The sequence below is a fragment of the Aphidius gifuensis genome, linkage group LG3 (genome assembly GCF_014905175.1).
Source record: "Aphidius gifuensis isolate YNYX2018 linkage group LG3, ASM1490517v1, whole genome shotgun sequence".
Lineage (NCBI taxonomy): Eukaryota > Metazoa > Arthropoda > Insecta > Hymenoptera > Braconidae > Aphidius > Aphidius gifuensis.
In genome coordinates this window covers 26,702,661-26,728,890 of record NC_057790.1, presented here as the reverse complement: position 1 = coordinate 26,728,890, position 26,230 = coordinate 26,702,661, and the positions used below count along the sequence as shown (strand labels likewise).

Genomic DNA, 26,230 nt, shown 5'->3' with positions numbered 1-26,230 from the left:
TGTAGTGTTAATTTCAGAGTGATGAAAATTCATTATTAAATTTAAATTATTTTAATTAATAATACTGATGGAAATTCGAAATTAAATATAATTTTTGAATTAAATATTGCTATTGTTAATTTGTAGCAAGGAAAAATTATTTCTATATAATTATTTTCGATGTTTTTTAATACTTTATTATTATTAGGATTTTATAAATAATTATTAATAATTATTTTAATTTATAGATTGCATAAATGATAATTGCAAAAAATGCACAGAGTAATTTACAAGTAATTTGATGCTTTGAGTATTTTATTTCAAATGCTTTTACGCATTATTTTGTTAATTTAAAATGAACTTTTAATTCACCCCTTTGAAAATTACCAGACTATTAAGTATTTAAAATTTTATTTGAAATTTAATTTATATTAGAAAAAATGTATGTATTTTATTGATAATTATTCGACAATTTCATTACAAATTTCTGCTTATTAGTCTTATTACTAATCGATAAAAAATTCAAATGAATTAATCCAAAAATTAAATTTAAAAAAAAAAATAATAAACCAATATTTTCTTGTATCGATAAATAATGAATTTTAAAATTATAAAAATGAATAATTTTACAAAAAAAATACACAAATGAATAAATAATATTCATGAATTTATTATCGTAAAAAAAATAATATTGTAATTTATTAAAAAGAAAAAAAAAAATTCCGATGGCAATGTAAATTTTAAATAACCCGGGGATATTTTATTTTACATTGAGTTAATTAACTTTTTTTATTTTATTAAACCTCGTTAATAAAAATAATGAAATTATGAAAAATATAATTTTTTTTATTAAAAATGTATAATCGATTATGAGGATGCTTTTATGAGTAAAAATAAACTAAAAATTCAAGTGTGATTGTAGAAAAAAATACATGTGAAAATAACCACTTTATTTTTTATCGTATAAACACATACACGCGTGTATTTTATTCTCTAGATAGAAACAACAAAAAAAATATATAAAATTGTATTTAGGAATCTGTCTAAAGAAGCGTTCTAAAAAAAAAAAAAAATAAATAGAATGAAGAAAAATAAAGTTGAAATGCTTGTAAAAATAAGGTTAAACGATAGGTTGACTTAGCCATTTTCTCAAACTCCCGAGAGATATATTTTCTCAAACTCAATAGTCTTATAATTTTTTTTTTTTTTTTTCACCCTAACGATATTTTCTTCACCCCAATTTATATATTTTTTTTTCATCAATACAAATTTATTTCTTTATTATTTTTTTATAAATACAAATCATTAACAAACAATTGTCGTTTTTTTTCTAAAAATTTACATGATTATTATTAGAATGGTTGTATTGTTTAAAAAAAAAATATATAAATGTTTCAAAAGCTGTTACATTTATTCAATTGAAATATAATTTAAAAAAAATATTAATTTTGATTTGATTAATTTATCCCTTGCTAATTTTTTTCTCTGTTAAAAAAACAAGAAATGAAGCCTCTTTTTTTCTTTTCTGTGGCATCAATAAATTATATTAATAAAGTCAATGAATGTAAAAAATTGTGCATTAATAAATAACTATTGTTAGAAATATTTATAAATATTTAATAGTTAATAAAAATGTTGTATACTTTCACCTCCGATAACAAAATTAAATATTGTTTAGAGCCCGATTTAATTGCCATTGATCTCGTATGTTAAAAATGAATAAACTTATGCCAAAAATTGTTAACAATCTAATTTGAAGTTTAACGTAAACAATATTGATTAATTATGATAAGTTTGTTCTTTTTTTAATTGAAAATGTTTAGAAATTTAATTTGAATTTTTCATTAAATTTCAAATTGAATAAATAAATAACTATTGATTAATTTAAACTTCAAATTTAATGAAAATTTTAAATTAAGTTGTTAAACATTTTTAATTAAAAACAAAAAAAAACTTGTAATACCACTCATGAAAACCTTATCACAATGCAGAAACAACTATTTATTCAATACCTTCTACATGTTGAGATATGTGACAGATATAAAGAAATGCTTCTCATGAAGATAATCTCAAACAAGAAAGTGCAAAAAAGAATAAAATCACAGAGTAATAATATATGTATGATAAAAATAATTTTTTGTTACATAATTTAAAACAACAAAACTAAAATAAATTATATTCCACATATTTCAACAATTATTATGTACACTGTAACAATGCGTACGTGTATTGTAAATTAAAAAAAAAAAAGTAGATGATATTACTGGAAAAAACTTTAGGTGGAAAAAGGTTGGAGTAAAAGCGGAGAAATTTTTTTACCAGAGTTATACATGAATTCCTCCGTCATTTCTCCAACCATGGGTTATTTTCGGAAAAACGTGGAGAAATGGGCGGAGAAATATTTCCACCGAGTTGATTTAGACTTTTTTAAAATTAATATAATATTCATTTAAAGGTTTTTTTTATTCGATTATAGTTTATCGCGTCTTTCTGTAAGCCTCATGTATGGGCCAACTTAAAAAAATTATAAACAGTCTGATTGTTGCTATAAAAAAATTTCTCTTGGACCTATGGAGTGCTAGCCTAGTTGTTATTAAAAGTTAAAAATAAATGTTAACATAATAATATGAACGAAAAAAAGTATAATAAATTCAGCTGCCTTGTTGCGAAATCAATTTTTTTTATTATACATTTCGAATAAAGTTTTTAGGCCTCTTTATGATTAACAATTTTTTATAGTATAAAAAAAAAAAAATTGTTAATCATACAAAGGCTTAGAAATAAAAATAATAAAATTTAATTACGTTTTTTGCTTTTTAACCTTATGGTTAAATATCAAAATAAAGCGGTTAATTATTACATCAAAAGGAATTATAAATATTATAATGATATGAAAAGAAATTCCAATGACAACACTGTCACGATTAACCTGGATTTTGTTAAATCCTCTAGAATTCGTTGCGGTCAATGTAGAATCCACAAAAGAAAATTACAAATGGGGAAAAAAGGTTGAAGGTCTTTAGTAATCCAGCAAGAACATTTCGAGGCACATGTAGGCCAAATTTGGAAAAACCATCAAGTAATATATATAAAAGAAAAAAAAATTAAGAGAAAAGATAAATTTATTTTAGTAATGACACGTGTTGGATTGATGGGTCAAGATGTTAGACACCTGTCAAATACTTTTTTTTTGATATAAAAAAATTAAAAAATATTATTATTAATGTTACTAATAATAATAATAATTAAACTACAAAATTATAATTAAAAATAATTAGTTATAAATTTATCTTACAACTTTTATTAAATATGGTTTTTTTTTTGAAATTAAAAAATAGAAAAAATATTTATAATACAAATAAAAAAATGTTAATAATTCATTTTATTTAAGTGGATTTAAAAAAAATAAAAAAATACTATTATTTATAAAAATAATAAAAAAATAAAATGACATAAAAATTGAGTAAAAAAAAAAAAAAATTTTAATTATATTTTTCATTATGAAATATAAAAATTTAATTAAATTTTTTTTCTCTAATAAATAAATAAACGGATATTTTTTAAATGCAAAAAAAAAATATAAAAATAAATTATATTTTTTTAAAATAAATACTTGCTTATTTTAAAAATGAAATTATATTTTTTTTTTTAATTAATTTTTAAAGTTTAAGTTGTAAATTTGATTAAATAATTAATTAAAAAGTTTTAGTATAATATGATTAAGTTATTGTTCATTTATTTATTTATCCATTAATTTATTTATCGATATGAATAAAAATAATTTTTAAAAATTAAATACAATTATAATTGAATTGAACAATCAATTTTCAGTAAATAGTATAACAAACTGATTGACGTTTACAATAACAATTATTATTTTGTGATAAACTAGATGTTAATTCAACATCTGTATGAGGATCAGTGTACATCAATCGAAGCATTGTGTAATAGCATATGCGTGTGTGTTATTGTTTGTGTAAATGTGATGACAATTTAAACATAATTATCAGTAGTTTTGGATGTGAGTAAATTTGATCCGTACTGAACTTGTTAAATTCATGTCTAACGAGCTTATCGATTTGTCAAAATACATGTATATATTTGTCTAATGACACCAATCACAGCTTGCAATACAAAAGTTATTCATCCACTGTTATAAAAAATATTAAATATGCTTTTCAAACTATTGTCTTCATTTAAATTCAATGAATTTATTTCGAGACTTTTATTAGCTAGAATTTTATGAACATTCAACAAAGATAAAAAATATTTTACTTTTATATTATCAGTTAAATATTCATTTGAAAATTTTATATTGCTATATGAATTTTTTTTTTTTTATATATTATTGCAGAACTTTATTTTATTTTTTATGACAAATGATTTTCTTTTTTTTTTTATATAATTTTAATAAAATTTTATAACCAGGTCATGAGTTAATTTTTTAATTCAATTATCAATTTTTTTTTTACATTTTGAATTCTTTGAGTCAATTAATTCTTAAACAGTTTTTATCTTTCGAAATTTGATAAAAAATTAAATGAAAAATTTAAAAGGTAAATGATTTTTAAATAAATTTATCAAAATTAATTTTTAAAATGACAATTATGTAGTAGTTAATTAATTGATAGGATAAAAAATTTGTGTAACTTGATAGGCTGACTATTCGTTGACTATAATCACTGGAGTATTTTTTAATTTTCAAGTCAGATGAATTACATGTATGAATATATGTATAAGATTTAGAGTAAAGTAAAAGAGTTGAGTGCTAGCTGAAAGGTATATTAATTCAAAGTTGAAAAAAAAATAATTTTTTTTTAATGTTGGGCTTTGGTAAAAAGTGTATCATAAAAAAGAGAAAAATGATGTTAGACTCATTGGTATGCTAACGACACACACGAGAGTAAACTATAATTTTTTATATTTTTTTATTTTAATTTGAGAATATAGTAAAAGAGGTATAAAGGGCACAATATCTTTTGCTGTTTATTTTATTTGATAGTGTGTATACTTTTAATCTATATATGTGTATATAGAGAGTTGCATTTGGATATTTTATTCGCTTTTGCACTTGGTTATTCAGCTGGAATATATTACCAGTGGGAAATGATTCCCAAAAGCCAGATTTAAAATTCATAAAGATCCCTTTTTTGTTGTTTTAATAATTCATATTTACATATCATCACTTTAGTGATATAAGGACCTACATCCAGCTTTATTTGTCATCTTTTATTTTCTTATTTTATGGGGTTTTATATGAAATAAATTACTTGCTAATTTTTTAAATTGTTAATTAATAAATCCATGAGTTTATTTATTTATTTGTTTAATTTATAAAGATAGGGTTTATGTGTGTTATTATTGTTTAAAGTTCTAATAATTATAAAGCTCCAACTCCGTAAGCTCTGAGCTTTATTTAATTATTTATAAAAATATTTATAAAAAATATTAAAACACAAGGGACTATCTCTGTCGTTTTTTTTTTTTTTTTGTTTTTTATTTTCCAAAAAAAAAGCACCTGCCAACAATAAAAAATAATTGTTTTTTTATTTAAAAAAAATTAATAAATTATCATCAGTTATTTGTGAAGCTTTTCAATTGAATTTTAGGAAATATTAAAACACCCCAATAAATAATTAAATTTCTTTCTTTCTTTTTTTTTCGATATTTTGTTTTTTCTTGTAAAAATTTATAATATTTTTTTATTATTAAAAATAGCAATATCAATAAAATGCAATTGAAGAAATACAAGAATTTTCATTTTAAAAATAGAAAAAGATAATGAAGAAATTCTTTATTCATTTCTCTACATCATTGACGTCATTTTTCCTTTTTAAATCTAGGTAGGTTATATATTTTTATCATGAAAAATGATAATTTATAAATAATATAACTCCGCATGACATATAATATAAATTTTTAAAACTTTTATGCCATTAATTTTATGAAAAAATTGAATCGAATAAATATATAAAAATTTAATTTCGTAAAAAAAATAGTAATAATATTAAAATACAATTTTTTCTCTCAAATTTATAAATTGACAAATACAATTTAAAAGAAATATGAATTTAGCAAAATACTTTGACTCGGTTATTTTAATTATCATTTATAAGCTCGGTTTTTCCTTCTAATAAAAAATGCATGTAGATTTAAACCACGTGTGTATTGATGTACATGTTTGTACAGATAAATACGCACACTATGAAAAAAAAATCCACAAAAGCCGATGAAAAGGGAAGTACTAACGGAAGTAGTGTGGTATATATATAACAACCCTTGATATTGCACCAGCTAAATCCTATCCGGTTGGATTTTAGCTTTAAATTTATTGTTGACCCGAAAAATTATTGTCTCTCATGAATTTATAGGGTGGATTTTATTCAAAATGACTTTTAATCACAAAATAATAAAATATTAAAATTGAACATATTGTCACAATAACAAACATCATTTTTATTTTTACAATTTATTCAACCTGTAATAAAAAAATTCTACACTCAATATTTTTTTAAAATACAACAAAAAATTATCAACAAAAAAAATGAAAATTTTATCAATATAAAACCAAGTTAATTTTCGTAAAAATTTATTGATATTATTTCCATGATCAGTGTTAATTAAACACATAAAAAATACGTCAAATTTTAATTTAATATTTTTTTTAAATGCTAAATTTAATACTCAAAAAATTGAGTCGAAAAATGCAAGCAAAAATTATTTAAGATTATTACGTTGTCTAATGATGCTGATTATTCAGAGAGTCAGAGAGAGAAAAAGGAAGAGAGAATATATATATGCAGAAAATGATGCCATAGATTTAACCAATCGGGTAATAGTTTGTGCTCCGTAGTTCCTCTTCTATAATATAATTGAGAAAACCGGATGATGCTGTAACAGTTTGGATCTTGTTCACAAAATGGCTTTGGTGTAATAGACAGCTTTAGGGGGTTTTCTACGGGTTAAAACTTTCTACGACCAACTGCCGAGTTTTAAAGTACTTAACAAGTCACCAAAATAATATATATATGTCTATCCAACATACCTATCAAATGTCGATCTAACAAAGTGTTTTTAAACTTTTTTTAAAAATTTACAAATACAATAATAATGACCTTTTATTTATAAAAAATTTATTTTATATATATGAGAGCTTTTATGATGGATAAAAGCTCAAGAAGACGAAGAATTGATCTATGAAATTGTAAAAGCCCACGAGAAATTTTAGGAAATGTATATTTAATTTTTTTCATTATTTTTTTTAATATATTTTTTCGTGGATTTTAGAATGATAATATATATAGAAAAATGGCTGTCGAGTTACTCAAGTATGCAGTCGAGTATAACGTTGGGATTCAGCATTGAAATTCATGCCAAAATTTTCATGTAGGTCACTTGCATCATAACATGCCCACTGGGGAATACATGTTACACTTCATATACATACATCTCCAGAGTATGGCTACACTGTTAAATCATCTCGACAATATTCAGTTTGTGCATTGTGTATATATACATGTTAATTTTATTTATTTTTTAAAATTTTTTTCGAGGCTTATTCAAAGTTTATTTAGTTACACTACCAATCATCAAATACATTTACAAATTATCATGTTTAAAAAAAAATATAAAAAAAGTTATTTAATATTTTTTAAAGGTCAAAATTGTTTAGGATTTTTTTTTAAATGTTACTTTAGCATTTAGGTGTAATTTAATATTTCTAAAATTTTAAAAATAATACTAGTTAAGTATTTAAATATTTTTGATTGATCTCTTGAGTGATAATTTTTCTTTTCTGTGGCATTAATAAATTGAAATTAATAAAATAAAAGAATGTAAAAAATTGTGCATTAATAAATAACTATTGTAACTATAGAAATATTTAGTAAAAATGTTGTATACTTTCACCTCCAATAACAAAATTAAATATCGTTTACAGCCAGATTTAATTCCCATTGATCTCGTATGTTAAAAATGAATAAACTTATGCTAAAAATTGTTAACAATTTAATTTGAAGTTTAACGTAAAACTAATTTGAAATTTTTATTAAATTTCAAATTGAATAAATAAATAATCATTGATTAATTTAAACTTTAAATTTAATAAAAACTTTAAATTAAATTATTAAACATTTTTAATTGCAAAATAAAAAATTCAAGACTGCGGCTGAGCCTATGGCTCCTAGCCTCTGTAAAAAAAATTCATAATCGAAAAGCAAACAAAAGACTTTTCTCTCAAACATATTGAACTTCATCAACCTACTTGTAAAAATAAATTCGATGAATAAATTGATAATAAATTTGATGTAAATGAAAATTCGATCGTTTTATAAAAATAATCTTTAAGAAAAAAATTACATATTAATATACAATAAAAATAATTTTCCGTTAGATAATTTATAACAATAAAACTAAAATAAATTATATATTTATATTCCACATATTTCAACAATTATTATGTACACTGTAACAATGCGTATGTGTTGTAAATTAAAAAAAAAAAAAGTCAATGATATTACTTGAAAAAAACTTTTAGGCGAAAAAAGGTTGGAGTAATGACGGAGAAATATATTCACCAGAGTTATACATAAATTTCTCCGTCATTGCTCCAACCATGAGTCATTTTCGGAAAAAAGTGGAGAAATGACGGAGAAATATTTCCACCTGGTAGATTTAGATTTTTTAAAATTAATATAAAATTTGTAGACAGTCTGATTGTTGCTATAGAAAAAAAAAAATTGAGGTTGGTCCTATATGGAGTGCCAGTTTAGTTGTTAAAAGTTAAAAAGATAAAAATTAAAAATCATGAATTTATTTGAATTTCAAATATTATATAACAAAATAAATGTTAACATGAAATATAGTCAAAATAAAAAGAAAGTATACTTTATCTTGTTTATGGGGTTTTTTGCATTATGATAGAATACTTGAGAAGTTGGATTATCTTACCCCCATGGAAAAATTTTATAAAATTTTTCCGTGGGGGATATAAAGCCATAGAAACAAAAATATTAAAATTCAATATTGTTTTTGAACTTGATGGTTAAATATCAAAATGAAGCGGTTAATTATTACATCAAAAAGAATTATAAATATTATAATGATATGAAAAAAATTTTCAATGACAACACTGTCACGATTAACCTGGATTTTGTTAAATCCTTTAGAATTCGTTGTGGCCAATGTAGAATCCACAAAAAAAAAAAATACAAATAGAGAAAAAAGGTTGAAGGTTTTTAATAATCCAGCAAGAATATTTCGAGACACATGCGTAGGCCAAATTTGTAAAAACCATCAAGTAATAAAAAGGTTGGACCTATGGAGTGCCAGTCTAGTTAAAAAAAAATTTTTAAATTACATTAATTGCATAAATTAATAAATTTTCTTTTGAAATTTTTCTGAACAAAAAAAATTGATATTATCAGTCAATTTATAAATCACAGAATAATTTTTTAAATTATATTTAAAAAAAAAAAAATATTTAATCAAGTGAATAGCTAATAATTCAGGTCACTTATTCTTTTAATAAAAAAAAAAATCTTTTTAATCTTTTTGCTTGACATCAAGCCTAAATTACCAAAAAATAAAAAAATACAAAGTAATTTATTTTTTTGATATTGTTCAAGAAAAATATGAGTATAATTTGTGTAAATTTATGTCCAATGCTTGACCAGTCAAACATAACAGTTAATTATTTCTTCAAAAGTTTGATGTCAAAATTACAAGAGCAACATCCAAGAACTTGTAACGAATTCAACAACAGTGGCAAACTCAATTTCCTTGAATCTTGCTGAAGGACCAATTCCCTTATGCAAAGTAGTTTCTAATCACTTAGTGTATATGTGTGTGTATTTACTCAACGTACATGTAAATAAAATAAATTTGCATTGAGTAAAATCTACACTGTGCTATTTCAAATTTAACTTTTTGCATTTATATAAACAATATTTATGTATAATTTAATTAATTGATAAAATATCATCGTGCTAATTATTATTTCAGTCATCAACTTACCTGACTGTTGCATATTTTGTATTTTGTACTTCCAGTTTTTCCTTTGCATGGTTTTTTTTTGCATCTTCTATGTTGACGGGATAGACCACCTCCACAACTCCTATTAAATAAAAATAATTAAAATTTTATAAAATAAAATAATGCAAATTGTTTTCTTTTAAATATTTTATTTTTCATTTTATTTTTTTATTGCCTGAGGAAGTACTGGCTTTATGAGAATGTGCATGTCATATTTATGTGGGTTATTTTTAAAAATTTATATGATAAAATTGATATAAAAATTTTATGGAATTGTATATGAAGAATTTTTTTTCCTTAAATGGTTTTACTTGTAAATTTAATACAGCTTGGTAATGTATTTTTAAAATTATTGAGTTTATTAAATTTAAAGAGTGAGCAGTTTTTTGAAACAAAGATTCATTTATATATTTTTTTTAATTTAATTTAAAAATTTTATAAATGAAAAATTGGTTGAAGAAAAATGTCGTGAGGGTTTTTCTTTTTTTTTTTTTTGATGGTTAATGGAGTTTTTATATTTAGTTACCTTGAACATCCAGACCACTTTGACCATGCTGACCATTCACTCCATGTTGAATTCTGAAAAAAAAAAATAATAAATTGATTTATTGAGTATTTAAAAAATAAAATAAATATTAGATTGGGAATTAACAATTATAAAAATATTTAAGATGCCTTTCTTGTTGATTTTTTCAAGTTAATAAATTTTTTTTATGAAATTTTTGATAATAAAAATGACAATGAATTTTATAATTTTGCTGTATTATTTTAAATAATTAATAATTACAAATAAATTCATTTATTTTTCAAATTAAATTTAAATCCTGTCTTTTACAAGTACAATTTCACCAGCTATAATTAAAATTCATCAAAAAGTTTATAAAATTTTCTACTGATAATTGAAAAAAAAAAAAAAATTTTGTTATTAATTTTAATATTTTATTAAATAATTCAAAATGAAATAAATATTCATTGATAAATTATTATTTTTTATTTCTTATATATAAAAAAAAAAAAATGCTACAAGAAATATTAAATTAATAAATTATATAAAAAAAATATAAAAGTATCTAAAAAATTGATAAATTTCTTGAAAATATATATAAAAGTTACGAGCATCTATCCAAGAGAAATATATCAAAAAAAAAAATAAAAAAAATAATAATTTGTTAATTTTGTTGAAGATCAAATAAGTTTCTGGAATATTTTAAATTTTTGTGAATTTAGTATTAAATCGGGGTTGGCATTAATGTGGAGAGTAAAAACAGCGTTGAAGATCGATGAGGGGCTTCGAAGCTTGTAATATGTTCCACGCCAGGGGTTCGACAGGACTAACTAGCTGCTAAGTGAAAAAATACCAATTTCTCATTCAATTTAATATATATACCAGCATCAGCTACCAGTCTTTCAATTTCATCTAATTAAAAATGAATGAAAAAATACCAGAAATAAAGAAGAAAAAAAAAAAAAATACATATCACCAATAAAATAAATATAGAGCCAAGTGTTGATATTAATTTTTTTTCTTAATCATCATTTTATTTCGCCATTAAGACAGCTTGTGCTACCACATATTTTTTATATTAAACAATTAACTATTAGCTTTTTATTTTAGTAGACGATTAATCGCGAAAATAAAATTATTATCTCGACAAAATTTTCATCATTTACTTGCTGATTATCTGCTGTATTGCTTCATTAAAATTTTATTTTTTATTTTTAATATTATCTCAAATAAAAAGCTCGTGAATTTAACAAATATTCTTGCTATTTTTTTTTATTTATTATGTGTCTTTTAATTACTTTTTTTAATAGTAAAAAAAAGCCTTTTTTTTTTCCTTCTTTAACTTTGATTTTTAAAAATTTTTTAAATAAAAAAAAATAATTATTTTTAAAGTTACGCCCTTTTATAATTAAGAAATTAAAAAGCCTGAAATTCATGGAATTAGTGAATTTTTTGATAACAACTTTGTCTTTTATTTTTTGGCTTTTAAAAATTTTTTTTTTTAATTTTCATTTTAAAGTTTTTCATTTGGTACTTAGGCCCATTTGTTATTGAGCAAAAAAAATATAGTTTCAAGTTGATTAAACCTATGTAAAAATGAAATACAGAAAAAAAAAAAAAAAAAATAGAAATTGATCCTTCACCACGTTTTCAAGATCGACAAGATGAGCAACGACGGCGAAATTCAAGAGGAGGCTTTTTCAATGAGAATAAAAGTACTCTTTTATATTACCTCAAGAATTCTGTGGATTTTTTTAATTTTTTTTTTTTTTTTGATTATTATTATTGGTGTTATTGATTTTCGTGAGAAGTATTGCAAGCTGTATGGTTTTTTAGTGGTTCACCACTTTTGTTGGTATCCCTCTCGATTAGTCAACGAAGTAGTGGTGTGTCTGTGTCTTCCCCTTCATTTACTAAAACCCTCAACTTGTCATGTCTATATTTTTCCACATATACATATTTTTCTTTATCATATATTATTAAATATAAATCAATTTATTTTTGCTTTGCAGATACTTGAGACAGACATCGAAGCAATTAACTAATCATTTTAATTATTTCGACACGTTGTAGACACGAAATTCAAAAGATTAAATTGAAAGAAGATAAATAAACGAAAAAAAAATTGATCCCAATGGCAAAGGACAAGGCTGCAGTTGATGCTATTCATTTTTTAATTTGAAAAAAAAAAAAAAAACAATGAAAAGAGGCTAACAATGGGTTATTTGTTTTGAGGATATATTAAAAAGGGATGATTTTATGTTGAATAAGTTGGCTAGACTTGATTATCAAGAATCCTCGATTCATTGAACTCGTGTTTTGAATTTGTCACTTGTCAAATTGACAGTTGTGTTATCCCCAATGGAGGATGACTTGTAGTGTTATTCAGTCTAATTTTGCGCAGGATTATTAATGCCAAGAGCCACGCATTGATGACTGATTAACAATCTCCTCATGTCAATTATATATATTTTTAAATTTAAATTTTAATTTGTTGTATCAATATGTCAAATTATTTGATATTAAAATTATAATCAATACAGTACAATTAATTTGACAGGCTAATTAATCTTCAATTTTTCATATCTAAATTTGATTATTTGTAACTTTAAAGCTGTATGCTATTTTTAATTTAATTTTTATCATGAAAATTAAATGAATTTAATTTGATATTTAATATATTTTTTTTTAGGTTATGTTAGGTTAAATTTAGATAAAAATTATGCGTTGAAAAATTGATGATTGCATAATTTATTGCGACGTTTTTCTTTAGTTTTTTTTAGTGTAATTAAATTTTAAAAGCCAGTGTTTATGAATAATCTAATAATCGTTTTTAATTATATACCTACATAAGTGTAGTTTGACGATTGTTTTAAACTCAAAGCTATATTGAGGGGAGCTGAATTGAGGTTATGTCATACATGTAAATTATTAACGGTTTTTTTTTTTTGTTTTAAAATAAATCTTTGACTTACAATTGGATTTGTTAAACAACTTCTGAATGATAAAAAAAATAAAAGACACATGTTTATACTGAAAAAGTAAAATAAAATAAAAAAAGCAAGATCGATCAGTTTTAAGCGTCGTGAGTTTGCATTATTCAAACATCGTTGTATTTCACAGTGGTTTTCTGGGAAATCAACTTGCACTTTTATCTGAAAAATCGAATTGCTTGTGAAAGATTTTTTCCCATCGAAAAAATGTATATAAATTTGCTCTAAAAAGTAACTGGATTTTCTTAATTTTTTTATTATTTATAAAATGGCTGGAGCGTTGATTATTTTATTTTTTATTTAAATAAAAATACTTAAAGAATGTCAAATAAATTGCTGTACAGCTTTAAGATAATATCCTGAATTTAATTTTAATACATCAGTGTACATTACAAGGATGAGTCACACAATCATTTACGACTTTTGTCATTGGTTGTTCAGGTCTACAAATTCATTGTGTAATAGGAATATAAAAAAGGGAGAAAATTAATGATCGAGAAATAAAAGCAATGAGAATTATATACAACCTTTAAACTTTTATCATTTAAAATTCTTCATTCACAATATTATCATATTATTTTAGTATACATTCAAGTATTTTCATTAGAAAATTTTAAGTGCCACAAGAGAGTAAAATGAAAAATTTGGCATATTTATTTTGTTGACAAATATACAGACTTTATATATATAAATTCTTTTGAGCAATTTCCTTTTGCATCATCACAGTTACTTTGAAAATTTAAATTTACTTTGACAAATACTGAATCACCGTATATATATTGATGTTAAACAAAAGTGGCTTATCAAAAGTTTTTTTAAATTTAGGTTATGTAAGTTTACAAAAGTACCACTATTTAAATAAAAAAAAATTTTATATTTAATATATTATTTATGGCAAATTGAATATGAAAAAAAAAAAAATTACAAATTTTAAATCGCTTTAAAAAGTTTTTATTTTTATTAGATAATATTGTCATCTGCTGAGATATTTTTTTTGTTCATTTTATTTGTGTACAAATGTTGGGACGATTATAAAACTTTAGTGAGGTATTTTCAAACATTTACTTATATAACATTTGTACATAAAGAGCTACTGAATTCATTCGAGGGTATATTTTGCTTTTGACATAGAGGAAAAACCGTTTGTGATCGCATTTTCAGACTCACGAGGCTGAATTATTCAAACGTTGCAGCACCAGAGAATCAAAATGCACGAAAAAAAAAATAAAAGAAATGTGTCTTTCATTCAATTGATTTTTACTTGGTGAGATGATGATTTTTTTTTTTTTTCTTTTGAAATAGTTGTGCAGGTGTCAATTCGATCTTGCTCTATATTTGAATTCTCTTTCTCACTTGGTAAATCGAGCAAGCGTTTCTGTTCAAGACAGCCAGTCAATTGGACTAAGGTTTTGTCCTTTGGACTTGGATTATATATACCATTTCATTTTGAGCATTGTGGCAAACCTCAAAATACCATTGTAAAATTTACGCTGGTGGCTTTCTTTGTTTGCAATTGGATATTATACTTACAAATTATTTAAAGAAATACAGTTGAGTGTATGAGCTTTAATTTATACTCTTTTTTTTTAGAGATCTCAATCACTTTTCTGGTAAGTGACAGACAATTGGATTCGTATTAAGTCAAATACCATAATCACGAAAAAGATTTGAAATTTATTGAAAGATAGAAAAGGAAAAAATGTACTGATGAAAATTGTAGTTTAATATTTATTCAGTATATTTTAATATGTAATTTTTAATTTGAATAATATCGATGTAAAATGCTTAATTATAAATATATTTTTTATTTATTTATGTCATTTGATAATTTTTATTTTGTTGATGGAATTTATATTGAAACAAACATATTATATATTTAATAAAAAAAATCAATATGTGTAAATGATAAATAAAATTGAACAATAAATTAAAAATTAATTTTCATTACTGAGATAAATTGTATTTTAAATTTTATTTTGTTTATTGGAGTATTTTAAATTGATAATTTAAATTATTTATTTAATTTCAATATTTATAACTTGAGATGTATATTTTTAAGTATTTTATAAATTATATAATTGAATGAATAAATATCAAATATTAAATCAAGTTTTTGTTGTTTTATTTTTTGAATTCATGTGGCATGTTTAATCTTACAATTCAAGTATTTATAATTTTATTTCATCTAAATAGAAAATTTATCAACGCAATTCTAGTATTAAATAATTACTTATAAATTTTTTTTTTTAAATTGTCATTCTTTAAACTCGTCAAATGAATTTAATTTTCAATTATAAATCACTAAATTTTATATACGCATTTATATTTTTTTCAAGTAGAAAAATCCCGTTTTGGTCAGACAAATTAACTGAGCACGTTATACCAATGCTTTTCCCGGAAAATAAAATTTAATTTTTGTTCAAGAAATTTATAAAGTGAATAAACTAAAACAATTTATCCCAACAATTACTATTTCAATAATTTAATTTTTTCAATCAATTGTAGGTATACAAAGAAGCCATAAAAAATCTTGTAGTTTTTATTTTTTTATTTTCAAAGAAGTCATCAAGGTGATGTAATCTTCACTTGACCTTCGAGGGCTTCTTTTGATACAGGCCAAGTATAATAAAATTTTAAGGCATCATTTAACATTTTATTTGTCTCGTATACATAAATCTTAGTTAATATTAAACTATGAAAAAAAATTCAATAGATAAAAAATAGTTATTAAATTGACACTCGACACATACTTTTATTCAACAACAAAAAAAAATATTTTTTTTTATTATTATTGATATTTTAAGTACACAATATATTTTATACTTTTTAAAATAATTGTTTGTTTATATTTTTAGTTAACTGTCAATGAAACTTGATGAGAAAATTTTATGATTAAATGTTAAAAAGAAAAATATATTTTCCATCAAAAATATCGTCAACAAATTATACTTTTTTTTTTCCATCATATTTTCTTGATATTTTTTTTGTTTTTTCTTTTATTTTAAAAATATAAGTGGAAATCTTTTGTCAGATATTTTCTAATAAAATGTATTATGTTGTTGTGTATTTACGATGATAATATATTTTTTTTTTTCGTTGATTTTAACCCGGGGGCAATGTCATTGTGATGTTTTTTCGTCTGGTGACATCAAGAAAAAACTTTATTGCTCTCTTCAAAGAGATCAACTTGGATTGGTTCCTTGATAGACCAGAAAATAAATAAATAAATAAACAAACAAAAGTATGAAATAAAAAAAAAAAATATATATATTCGAAAACTCAGGGAATCTAGGTAAAAAAATAAAAAATAAAAAAAAAAAAAAAATTGTCTAGAATCTCAATGAGAAAATCCAATAGCAAAGTTGATGGTAAATTGGAATAAAAAAACTTTCTTTTTAAAAATAAAAAATAAACAAAAAAATATGTCAATTTTATTTGGTATTTTTTTTTTTTCGTTTTTTTAATTTGAAAATATTTAAAGTTGAAAAAATTAATTGATTGATAGTAAATTAAACGAAAAAAATAAAGTTGGTTTGAGATTGTGTATTTGTTTATGTAATTGTTGGTTTATTTACTTGACTATTTATTTATTTATTTGAATAGCTGTGATGTTTACATAATGATAAGGTTTTTTTTTATATAAAAATTTGTGAACCACCCTTTTTTTGAGGATTAACTTTGTGTTGAGGCAAAGCATTGGAGCATGAGACGCATGGGAAAACCTCGTTAGCTTTAACTTTGTACACAAAACAGAAAGTTCAAACGTGTGTGCTTGTGGGTAAAATTTTATGTATACATATACAAGCCAAGTAATTTTAAGTCTTTTTAAAAATGTTTATAATATAACTTTAAACTCGAAAAGTCTATTTGAGTAAACACATGTTCAAATCATGAAATAAATTGACTAAAATTATAGTTATTTTTTACTGTCACATTGTTTAATGTTATTTAATCGATTTAATATTTATGGATTAAATATTGATAGATTAACAAGTTAATATGTATACTTTAGATTTTGATTAAATTTGCTCAATAGATAGTTCATTGAATTATCTTGAAATTAAAACTTTTTAGAAATTTTCCTTTTGATGAATTTTAGTAAAATAGTTGGAGTATATATATCAAGTTTTGCTGGACAAATAAATTGAATTATTAATTATAAATTTGATAATCTACCAGATAAATATAAAACTTTAATTTTTATCAGTAAACATTTATTTGTTTTTCAAGTAGAAAAAGCCAATTTTAATCAGCCAAATTAAATAAATAATTTCAAGCAAAAACTTGCAATAATAATGACAATAAAAAAAAGCTGTAATTTAATATTTATCTTGGAGATTTAAGTATTTTAAATTGTAAATAAAATTCATGTTGTCCATTAATATTATTTAAAACTTGAAATATATATTTTAATTATTTTTTAAATACAATTATTCAACAAATAAATATCAAATACAAAAACAAGTCAATTTTTTTAAATTTATATTTCATATTTATTTGCACAAATTATATAATTTAAAAATTTATCTCAACAACAAAATAACATTGATAAATTAACAATTTTTAAATACAAAAATCAACCAAATGAATATATAAAATTAAACAAAATAATTCTTCAATGATTTAGTAAAAATAAAACACCATATTTAAATCTTGATAAAAATTCACTCGCTGATTTGAATCAATTTCTCTCCTACACTTTTCACATGTATACTTTATTTTCTACCAGACATATTTTATTTAATATAAAAGTATTTCAAACTATCTACAATATTTTGTGTATATATTCATAAAACACAAGGTAGTAGCTTTACTTTAAATGAATACATATATATCAATTTCATTTCTTTCAATATAAAACTTTATTCTATATCTATCTATCTGTCTATATAATATTTTTCCGTCTCAAGATATATCCGCATGTGACACGGATAAAATAGAATGTAAATTCACAAGACACACTTGCCTAAGTTAAGTTAACTTTATGCCACCGTTGGGGCAAAACAACTGCGAGTATATATCTATTCTATATATATAAATTGATGAAGAAAATACATATATATAAACTAAAATGTTCCATATGTACTATCGGTATTTTAGTTAAGTAAAATGCAAAATAACATATCGGTATGCGTGCATTGGTGGTTAAAACACTGCAGATATTATATTCTCTCATAAGGCTTTACAAAATACTCTAATAAATTTCATTTAAAAAGACTGAAAAAATAATAAATTACATCATACATAGAAGGCAAATGCATTTGGTTTATCAAATTTTAACTTTTCTCTTTGTGTTTTGTAGCTTTGTATTATTTCACTACTAAAAAGCTCAAATAATTCAATTTACTTCTTCAAAAAATGAACCTAAAAATTTATTTAGCATCATAAAAATATATACTTATTTTGATGATGGAATTTTTTAATTAGGTCAAGGCATATATTTCTGGCCATGTAATTTTTGATCCTATTATCGTTTACATGAAATTGTGGATATTTCATTTTGAAGTATTATGTATATTCTCAATAATTTTATGAATAAACTGGAGTAGATGCATTTGCATTTATTAATTAATACATGTTAAACTAGTTTTAATTATTCTCGTACATTGTATGTTAGCCAAACTAATATTATTATAAATAAAATAATCAAAATTTCATATTCAATTTTAAGAAAAATAACAGTGAAATATTTGAAAAACTATTAGAGAAATTTCTAAATTAAAACTGTATTAAAACTTTTAAAATTTATCGATAATTTTCTAAACCAAATTTACTTATTGAACAAAATTTTATAATTAATTTTTGTTTTAAAAATTATTTGTTAGTTGATTTTAATATTAAAATATTTAACGAACAATTATGTGTTAATTTTTTTTTAATTATTATTCTTACTTTCATAGTTACAAGTGAAATTCAAATGAAGAAAATTATTGTGAATATTGTTGCCTTTTGTATTTTTGAATGCGCATATTTAATTCATTCGGGAAATGTTAAACACTATTTGAAAATAATATAAATAAACAATGATATATAAATGATTAAATAAGACAATTAAAAATTTATTTTTGTTCTGCGGTTTGACTGGTATATGCTGTAAGTCATTAAATAACCAAAAGAGTACTCTGTCAAAATGTTTGTTGAACTATGTGAATACAAAAATTCCAAGCTGACTTCCGACACATGTAATATGTTTGTGTGTATATGAACATAAACAAAATAATACAAACAATATTGTATATTAACACATGAAGCAGTGATAAAGAGAGAAAGAGAGAGGGAGAAATATGAACAACACGTTCTTTGACAAAGTGACATACCTTGTCTCTGTAAATTAACAATGGCTTTGTTTAAAAAACCCAAAGGCATCAGAGAGAACAACTCATGTGTGCGTTATGAAGAAAGTGTAATGAAGATAACGTGACTTTAATATTCTAATGGTAATTATGTTTACACAATATTGTGTTTTACTGTTGAATTACAAGTGGTAATATTGTCACCTTGATTGTTTCATTAAAAAAAACAATTAATTACATTTTACAATTATTTTTTTACATTTATTTTAAACCGACTCAGTAAATTAATTCACAGAATTACTATTAATTAATTGTTTTTTGATGAAAAGAAATTTCATAGAATTGCACGAATGAATTTTATTTTGTTGTTGAAATAAATTTTTAAATTATATAATTTGTGCAAATAAATATGAAATATAAATTAAAAAAATTGACTTGTTTTTGTATTTGATATTTATTTGTTGAATAATTGTATTTGAAAAATAATTAAAATATATATTTCAAGTTTTAAATAATATTAATGGACAACATGAATTTTATTTACAATTTAAAATACTTAAATCACCAAGATAAATATTAAATTACAGCTTTTTTTTATTGTCATTATTATTGCAAGTTTTTGCTTGAAATTATTTATTTAATTTGGCTGATTAAAATTGGCTTTTTCTACTTGAAAAACAAATAAATGTTTACTCATAAAAATTAAAGTTTTATATTTATCTGATAGATTATCAAATTTACAATTAATAATTAAATTTATTTGTCCAGCAAAACTTGATATATACACTCCAACTATTTTACTAAAATTCATCAAAAGAAAAATTTCTAAAAAGTTTTAATTTCAAGATAATTCAATGAGCTATCTATTAAAAAAAAAAAGATTATCAGAGTTATAAATTATAAATTATTAATTAAATTTATTTGTACTTGTTTTTTCACTCAATATATATTCTAGATTAGGTCATGTCATACTTGACAGCATTGACAAGCTATACATTTATACACCCATACAAATATTTTTCTTCTTTTTGTTTTAACAGGTATTTAAAAAAAAAAATTACGATAATTATAAATAAGAAAAAAAAGGAAAAAAACGTGGTGAACAAGGGACAAATATAGAAAAGTATATATGTACATCATTGTAAAAGTACATGTAGTGTTTTTTCTCCGAGTCATAAGAGAGTTTTAACATGCATGTAACTTGACCTGAGAAGAAAATAAAAAAAAAAAAAAAACCTTAAGAGTCAAAAAACTAAAGGTTCTTTTCTATACATTTTTATGCATGAATATTTTCCAGAGAAAGAAATAAAAATGAAACGAAAAAAAAAAGACTTTTTACATCACTGAATTGAAAAAATACTTTTTTTTTTTTTTCACTGTATGCAGTAAGGTGTGTGTCAATTAAGTTGATGACATATACTAAAAATTATATTATTCTCATTTTAAAGTTCGTCATTTAATAAAAAAAAAAAAAATTCTATTTTAAAAATTTTAATTATAACAGCTGTAATTAAATATATTTATTTTTTTTTTTTTAATGAATTGAGATCTTACCTGGGCAAGTGATTCATTGTCATCGAAAATTTCAGTCGAAAAACTGTTGCCTACTGTGCTTGTGTCACTGCAAACCATTCCAACCAAGCAAATCTGTAAAATAAATAATTTTCTTTATTAAAAATAAATATTTTATAATAAAAAAAAATTCAATAAGTTTTTTGTATATTCAATTAACTTGAATTAATTGAAATTGGTATGTATTTCAAAACATTTAAATATGAATGTCAAGAAGATTGAATTTTATTGTTATTTAAAATTTAACAAAATGTAAATTTGACTGACATAAAAGAGATTGCGTGTATTAAAATTTAACTTACAACATTCAAAAATATAATTGTATTTCAATTTTATAATTAAATGTAACATGTAACCATAAAAAAAATTGAAATTAAATCAGAAATAAATTACTTTTTGAAATTGAAAAAAAAACACATTATTCAATTTTTTTTCTCTGAATTATTTTTATCATTTAAACTACAAAATATTGAATAGAAAAAAAATATTATATTTCAATTTTATAATTTACAAAATGTGTAATTATAAAAAGACAAAAAAAAAATAATTTTTTAAATAAAAAAAACGAAAAAGTAATAATTTTTTAAAATTTCTTTTGTTTATAATTTATTTTAATGGATATATTTATTTTTGATTTTTGGGATGGTATGTCTTTATTCAAGTTTACTATAAAGGTTTTGGAAAAAAAAAAAAATAAATTGTATGGAATTGGCATCGACCTACATATTTCATGGTTCGCAATAAATTTACTTGGGACTCTGTAATCAAAGATTAACGAGAAACGCCCATAGAGGATCTCAAATCATCTTCAAATACCAGACATTTTTTTTTTTTTTTAATTTCAAAATACCGATAATATTATAAATAATAAAAAAATATAAAATAATCATTGTTTAATTTTTTTTTGTAATTAAAAGTTGTTTGTATCTTTTAAAAAAGAAAAAAAAAAAATGATAAACGATTTGAGTTTAAAAATTTGTAATTAATTCAGTAAAATAATATTAAAAATTATCTGTAATAAATTATGTGTAGAAGAGAGTAAAAATATATGTTATTGAATGAAGATTTCAAAATGAGATTTGCACGGTCCTAAAACTTTAACGAGGTGTTGACTCCTTAATTTGCACTTGTAAGTTTTTTATATAATTTTTTTTCAAGGGAATCGCGTGCCACGTACAGTATACATGTATGTTAAAATATATTTCTTGTTTAATTAATTTTATCTTAATTGAAGGCATCTGTTACATAGAATTGGAATTTTTTAATTTTTAATAATTTCGTTTGAATTATTTACAAAGCTACCTGACCTGTCGGATATAGCAGTGCTTCTAGAGCAGCAGCAGCTATGTTATGAAAATAACTGACTGAGAAATATGCAATTTGCTTTGTTTGGCTACTAAAATATCAAGGAAAAAAAATATTATTTTTTATAAAACGCATACGGTGAAGTATTTTTGTTGATATTTATTTTGTAACAGGACGAAATTCTAGTGAGAACTAAATTATTTGGTCAATCTGGTATTTAAAATTCGAAATAAATGCTTGAAATATTTTTTAAATACTAGCAATGAATGAATTTTATTTTGTTATTAAGATAAATTTTAAAATTATATAATTTGTGCAAATAAATGTGAAGGGTAAATTTAAAAAAATTGACTTGTTTTTGTATTTGATATCTATTTGTTGAATAATTGTATTTGAAAAATAATTAAAATATATATTTCAAGTTTTAAATAATATTAATGGACAACATGAATTTTATTTACAATTTAAAATACTTAAATCTCCAAGATAAATATTAAATTACAGCTTTTTTTTATTGTCATTATTATTGCAAGTTTTTGCTTGAAATTATTTATTTAATTTGGCTGATTAAAATTGGCTTTTTCTACTTGAAAAACAAATAAATGTTTACTCATAAAAATTAAAGTTTTATATTTATCTGGTAGATTATCAAATTTATAATTAATAATTCAATTTATTTGACCAGCAAAACTTGATATATATATTCCAACTATTTTACTGAAATTCATCAAAAAAAAAACAAAAAAAAATTAAACTTTAATATTAAAGCCAAGTTAAAATTTAATAAATTCACATATTCTATTGATTTAAAAATTGAGTAATTTTGTTTGCAAAGATAATGCAAATTTCCAAAAAAATTAAATATCACTGAATCTAGTATTTTTGGTTGGTCTATTCCCTTTAGTAAGCTCAACACGTTCAAACGAGTATCATCATACAATCTGTAACAATTTATTTTTCAACCTTTTTTTTTACTCTTGGTTTACCATGGATTTGAATGTTTCTTTTGCATCAGACATAAGTGACAAACGGTTGCTCCATAAATATCAATGTTTCTTAGCTCAGTGGTCGATTTACTTGCATCCCATATACACATTCCATCCAAAGCACAAACTCTAGCAATTTTATTTTTCATAGAAAATCATTATTTACTTTTCTATTTTTTAAACATAAAAATGTTTATGAAAACATATACATTTTATAAATACATATACACTGCCAAGTAGTACACGAATCCTAAATCAAAATTTAGACACAATTTTCAAGAAAATGAAAAAAAAAATAAAATAAAATAAAAAATATATACAAGTGTATATTTTTCATAAGCATTTTTAAAAATCATAAATAAATTTTGACATTCTGCAGGGTGGCATTTTGTACAATCTATTGAATTGAAGAATATAAAATTTATATTGGACCACCATTGCTAGATAATAAATAAATATTATTTTTATTTATTATTTATTTTTATATTATTTTGATATGTGCACCCTTGTCTCGCCGCAGGTTGTATACAATTTACGGTTCACATTTTACTCACACAGACCACACTGACTTGCGCTAGGGTTATATATATTTATATTCAAACATTTAAAAAAAGAAAAAAAATCTCTACTACTCTTTTTCAAATAGATATTTATGACTTTTAAAAAATTTCAAGATTAAACTGACTATTACATGACTTTATATACGCACCTGAATAGTCAAACTTCCGAGCTTCGTTATCTTAAATTCCATCGCTGTCAAAAATATATTTAAAAAAAAGGCGAATGGCTTGCGGTCTATTAAAAACTTCAAATGATGATTGAAGCATCCTGTATTTTAAAGACAACCCATTTTATAATATGGATTATGATTTTATCAACTACCATATTACCCATCTCTTTTTTAACACTTGAATATTTTTTAAAACCACTAAACATCATAGTTAAAATATTCTAAACGAAAATCTTTCAGTCAAATCTTCTTGAAATAAATCATATCCTGGTAAATAATGTCTCAGAAAAAAAAATATATCATGTAGTTTGCAATTAGTATTGGAAACATTAGGTAATTGCAAAATTAAAATTAATCATTGGAAAAATTATACAAGCATAGTAACATGTCGACACAAAGATACAGTTACTATTTCGAATTTTTAAAAAATAATGACAACAGTGTTTGCACAAAAAATAAATAAATATTCCATTTAACAATTTATTTATATTTTTTAAATTTACTTTTATCATATATCTTTGATAAATTTAAAATTAATTGATTTAAAAATAAATTAATTAGTCATCGTATTGTAATGACTAATTGTTATTATTTTTTTTAATTTAATTTTTTTAATATTTACCTTTTAAATTTTCTATAAAATGTTTATTTTATTTTTCATTTATTTTCGTCATTTATATATTGTTTATAAAATAATTTCATAAATATCATTGATAGATTTTTAATTTATTGATTTTTTTACTTTGCAGTTGATATTTTTTGTGGAGGATATATATTTTTTTTCAGGATACTGTAACGAGGATATTTCGTTATGTAATCTATATAAAAAAGTTTGAATGTTTATAAATAATCTATAACTATTTTTATTATTTTACTTTTTTCATTTCCTTTAATACTTTGGGGGTTTTTTATATGGAATAACTTTGAGACACCATTTGGAGCGTCTTATAGAACATATATGTCGAAATCTTTAACACAAACTTTCCCGTCATTCACAAAAGTTTACGAGGCCTCTTTCTAAAAAGAAAAAAAAAAAAAATTTATTTCGAAGAAGAAAATAATAAAAATAAAAAATCGTAGTTGTACCATTAACTCACTTTCCGGTCGCATCCCTTTTATCGATGAGAAAGAATGAAACCAATTGTAAAAAAGAAAAAAAAAAAAAAAAAAAAAACTTTCTGGCGTCATATGGTCCTTGACATGGGCACTAACATCGTGTTGTTAAAAAAAATAAAAAATAAAAAAATAAAATTCTAACATCGTCACGATAAATTTCAGGTAGGCGCGCGCGACAGATCGCATCAAAGATTTTTATCTACATATCGACTTTAATTTTATTTACGACACTCGAAACATTTAAAAAAATTCATTTTATCATAAAAAAAAAATTTTATGGAGCATCTACTTTACATTTCCAAAAAAAAAAAAATTAATAAAAAAATACAAATCCAATTGATAAACAAATTAATAATAAAAAAAAAAAATTCAAATAAAAAAATTTGTGAAATTTTTATAGACATTTAATTTTCATTTGATTTTTTTTATTTAATTTTATTTTCTGATTTTTATGACTATTTATTTTCAAAGTTTTTCTCAATTTCTCTGTGTGTATTTGTCCTTTGAAAACAACCACAGCAGTTTGACGTTAAAGAAATGGAAATACGATATGCAAATATCCAATTAGCTGAAGGCACGACTTTAACTTAAAAATTTTTATCATTCTTTTGTGTTTTATTTTAATTTATTTTGAACTTTTACTTCATTTCATCAAAGTGTGTATAAAATAAAAGTTGAAAATCAATTTTATTCGGTCTTCACTTTGACTATTGTTGTGT

At 22.1% G+C, this 26,230-nt stretch overlaps 1 protein-coding gene across 3 annotated transcripts in view; it reads right to left on the bottom strand.

The window, feature by feature from the left end:
* Window positions 1-26,230, bottom strand: part of LOC122853365 (protein madd-4) — a 95,942-nt gene that overhangs the window by 19,175 nt on the left and 50,537 nt on the right. For all 3 annotated transcript variants that reach the window (XM_044153798.1, XM_044153797.1, XM_044153799.1), the window contains exons 3-5: window positions 21,357-21,449; window positions 10,538-10,590; window positions 9,994-10,093 (exon numbers count right to left, since the gene is read on the bottom strand). In XM_044153798.1, coding sequence (XP_044009733.1) covers window positions 9,994-10,093; window positions 10,538-10,590; window positions 21,357-21,449 — 246 coding nt within the window. The remainder of the gene's footprint in view (window positions 1-9,993; window positions 10,094-10,537; window positions 10,591-21,356; window positions 21,450-26,230) is intronic.